Genomic DNA, 4,135 nt, shown 5'->3' on the forward strand with positions numbered 1-4,135 from the left:
GAGAATTAAAAAACCATGATTGTGGGTCGACCGGTTCATACAAATTCACTATGGGAATGATGAGTACAAAGTATTCTCTAGAACATCTAGAGAGATTTACAACACGCTCAATCATAAGAGGCAAGATTTCAGCAAAGCTGAGGTTACACAGCTTATGCCCCCTTTAGTACTTCACAGACCGCTCTCAAACTGCTGAACCAAATAACACCAAATTTGGCATACAGGTGGACACACCAGTTCCTGAGATCCTCTCAAAATTTCAGCTCAATTGGACACTTTTTGCCTACCCAATCTGTTCGTTTCCCCAAAATACTTTATGGTGAAATTGCAACAGTCTAAACCAACAAAATCACTCTCAAATCTGATGCTCCACTAATCCAATCCTCAAACCAGTCAAGCAGGTCGAAGTACTCAAAGTAAGGAGTGAGCTCGCCAAATTTGGTGCCAATCCAAGCACTTTTTGAACTTTCAGTCACTAGTTTGAACACTGTCTAGTCACGTGCAACAGATCTAGATATAACCTCTCCCTCTTCTTTCTATCTCTCATGGATTGTATTCTTCTTGTGCACTAGTCCTGGCCATGGGCAGCCCGGCCCGAACAGCTCGACCCGGCCCGATGTTGTTCACGGGCTGGGCTCGGGCCTAAATTTCAAGCCCAAAGGCCGGCCGGGCCCGGGCCCGCCATATTTGCGTTTTACCGAAGAGGCCTGGTAGGCTTTTACACGATAGGGCCAGACTTGGGCCTGATTTTTTAGACCCGACGCCCGTACCGGGCCGGGCCCGGACCTGGGTTTTCTTCGTCGGGCTTGGTTAGGCCCGGCCTGGCCCGAGGGATGGCTAGGTATATTGTGCGCTCTCTCGGTCTCACAATGGCAGCCACCACTGGGGACTGACTAGAGTTTTCTCCATGTCTCGCTTTCATAGGAAGCACTATCAGTTGTTCGATGTAGCTGAGATCAACGGCTCACATGCGTTGGTCTTATATGGACTGATGTTAGGCTGCCAACACACCTTTATGTGAATAAACTTAGCACAACACCTACTTTTGGATTAAAATTCTTAATGGTATGTTGTGAAATGTACTTCGCAATCCATTGTCTGTCCTATAAATTTTGTTGGTGCTGCATGCAGAGATTAAAAAGTACTCCCTTCATCATATAATATAAAAATGTTTTTGACACTAGTATAGTGTTAAAAACGATTTTATATTTTAGGACAGAGGGAGTAGTTCGCCTAGCCTATCCTGCTTTAGCACCAACCAGTCACGTTCTCCTCAATAATTTACCAGAAGCAGAATCCCCACATCTCTTGCCACGTACGTCTACATCCCCACAAAGTACCCTATAAATACCCGCCCCATGGACACTCCCTGCAACTCACCAAGCAACACTTGAGCTCACCATATCTAGTCCATATCCTCTCCCGAGCAAGCTCGAAGCAGCAATGGCGAAATCTTTCACCTTATTAGCGCTACTTAGCGCACTGGTTGTGCTCTCACTTCTTGTGAGCCCCATTGCTTGTTCTCGCAAGCTCCCCAGGCCTGCAATCAAGGCCCACAAGAACCACACCGCTTCTACCCCCTCGTCGTTTGCCGCTTATGGCTCCGGCGGCTGGTTAGCCGGCGGCGCGACGTATTACGGCGCCCCCAACGGCGACGGAAGCGACGGTTAGTGCTTGCATGCTTACTCCGCTGGGAGTAGAACGTACTGTAGTACATTAACTGCACCGCACGGCGTCGGTCGATGGAGCTAAAACCAGGCAAAAAATGCAGGTGGCGCGTGTGGCTACCAGAGCGCTGTGGGGAACCGGCCGTTCTCGTCGATGATCGCCGCCGGCAACCCGTCGCTCTACAGAGATGGCAAGGGCTGCGGAGCGTGCTACGAGGTCAGGATAACACACACACGCACACGTCCACAGTTTCTGTGACCCCTACACAGCGTGCTGACTTCGTGTAGCTCCACCCCGTTAAGAGTCATTTTACAGTCCTAACTAAATGAATTCATGTGGCGCGCGTACGCAGGTTAAATGCACAGGCAACCAGGCATGCTCCGGCCAGCCGGCGACCGTCGTCATCACCGACAAGTGCCCCGCCGGGGCCGCCTGCCTCGGTGAGGCCGCACACTTCGACATGAGCGGCACCTCCATGGGCGCCATGGCGAAGCCTGGCATGGCCGACAAACTCCGGGCCGGCGGTATCATCAAGATCCAGTACAAGAGGTACATACTAATTCAGCGAAGAATTTTGCGCTTGCAGCAGAAATTAATAGAGACTGCATTATAATAACTAAGCTAATTTAATCTCGGTGATTCCGTTAACCGTAGGGTGCCATGCAAGTATCCTGGCATGAACATTGCCTTCAAGGTGGACCAGGGCTCCAACCCCTACTACCTGGAGGTCCTGATCGAGTTCGAGGACGACGACGGCGACCTCAACGCCGTGGACCTCATGGAGGCCAACTGCGGCACCTGGACGCCCATGGCGCAGAACTGGGGCGCGCTGTACCGCCTCAACTCCAACACCGGCAAGCCGCTGCGCGGGCCCTTCTCGCTCCGGCTCACCTCCGACTCCGGCAGGAAGCTCGTCGTCAACAACGTCATCCCCGCCAGCTGGACGGCCGGAGCCACCTACCGCTCCTTGGTTAACTACCCCTAAGTTACAGCTTCGTCAGCTTTTACACTGCACCGTACGTGCTTGGCTAGTAACCAAGTAATGCAGTGCAGAGTGTGGTCGTAGTAATTTAGAACCGTGGGTTAATTTCTACTGCGGGGATTATATTTATACGAATATGCGTCCGGGAATGGCAGGAGGCTGTGTCAGAAGAGGAAGAGTAGGTCATGCAAAGATTGTGCTAGCTCTTCCCTCCATGGTCTCTCGGCACTCCCCTAGTGATGCGTGTCGTCGATTTGTCTGTATTTTACTTCTCTTCCTCTGTTTTGTTGATGAGTAGAAGAGCTTGTAGTGCAGTGCAACTAAAGTTGCATGCCGATGTATCAAGTTGTGTGAGTGTTTTTTTTTGCAGTGCAATCCTTGAGAGGAATGAACTTTTACCATCAGATAATTTATGTACTGAAATCTGCAATTCCAGGCACTTTATTCAGTTTAATTACCAAGCGTAAAGTCACTCTCTCAACTCTCAGTGTGTGTATTACTGCTTGCAAACTGCACCTGAGCCGCTCCTCGCTGGGGGTGCACTACATTTGCGGAACCTGCCCAAAATGTGCAGAGCTCTTCCTATGAGCACTGATGTTTTTCACACTCTGTCCTTCATTCTTCATGGACCGTGTAATTGTGAAGTACTTTTTTACTATTCTGACCCTTTCAACAAACTTTGTCACAAAATGAACTCGACGTGAAAGTATTTCACGATCTGATCCTTTTAGCAACGCCACAGCCCGCGGCGTTTCTGTCCAACATAGAAACGCCGAGGTAGCTAGCGTTTCTGACCAAGAAGAAACGCCGAGGTAGCTAGCATTGCGGACCAGGTAAGAAACGCCAAAGGCGCTGGCGTTGCTGCCCATCATTGAAACGCCAATGACCATGGCGTTGCTGCCCTTTTCCATGCACATGTGAAATGTGGATGAACAGCCTAACTAATAAGGCTAATTAATTATGACCAAAGAGGTCAGCAACGCCATGGTCCCTTGGCGTTTCAATGATGGCAGCAACGCCAGCGCCTTTGGCGTTTCTTACCTGGTCCGCAACGCTAGCTACCTCGGCGTTTCTTCTTGGTCAGAAATGCTAGCTACCTCGGCGTTTCTATGTTGGACAGAAACGCCGCGGGCTGTGGCGTTGCTAAAAGGGTCAGATCGTGAAATACTTTCACGTCGAGTTCATTTTATGACAAAGTTCGTTGAAAGGGTCAGAATAGTGATTCCGGCCCTCCTCTGTTACTCTGGTTGTTCTTCGACGATGAGACATGCAGTTCTCCAAAAAGAAAGTAGTACACGAAGAGGCAGAGGCAGAGACTGTACTGCTCATCAATTATCACACAAGAACTGTTCTCAGAAGGTACTACTGTTATTGAAAGATCGTCGGTTGTACGAGCACCACTCTACAAGCCTACACACCAGAGCTTCAGTTGTACTATTCGACTTTACATACTAGAAGGTGATTTGATTATAGGTTCGGCATGTG

The 4,135-nt window shown here is 49.7% G+C and overlaps 1 protein-coding gene across 1 annotated transcript; it reads left to right on the plus strand.

Moving 5' to 3' along the window:
• Window positions 1-1,356: 1,356 nt before the first annotated feature.
• On the plus strand, window positions 1,357-3,107 carry LOC123134313 (expansin-B11). Its single transcript, XM_044553584.1, has 4 exons — window positions 1,357-1,666; window positions 1,772-1,884; window positions 2,021-2,217; window positions 2,323-3,107. Exons 1-4 carry the CDS (start codon window positions 1,444-1,446, stop codon window positions 2,651-2,653), a joined length of 864 nt encoding a protein of 287 aa, XP_044409519.1. The 5' UTR covers window positions 1,357-1,443; the 3' UTR covers window positions 2,654-3,107.
• Window positions 3,108-4,135: the final 1,028 nt, after the last annotated feature.

The sequence above is a fragment of the Triticum aestivum genome, chromosome 6B (assembly GCF_018294505.1).
Source record: "Triticum aestivum cultivar Chinese Spring chromosome 6B, IWGSC CS RefSeq v2.1, whole genome shotgun sequence".
NCBI classification, from domain to species: Eukaryota; Viridiplantae; Streptophyta; class Magnoliopsida; order Poales; family Poaceae; genus Triticum; species Triticum aestivum.

Bases quoted from the DNA above. Each gene is read 5' to 3' on its own strand.
- LOC123134313 (XM_044553584.1), top strand. From the start codon at position 1,444: ATGGCGAAATCTTTCACCTTATTAGCGCTACTTAGCGCACTGGTTGTG. The intron at 1,885-2,020 runs GTCAGGATAACA...GCGCGTACGCAG, and splicing joins GCTGCGGAGCGTGCTACGAG to GTTAAATGCACAGGCAACCA. The intron at 2,218-2,322 runs GTACATACTAAT...CGTTAACCGTAG, and splicing joins ATCAAGATCCAGTACAAGAG to GGTGCCATGCAAGTATCCTG.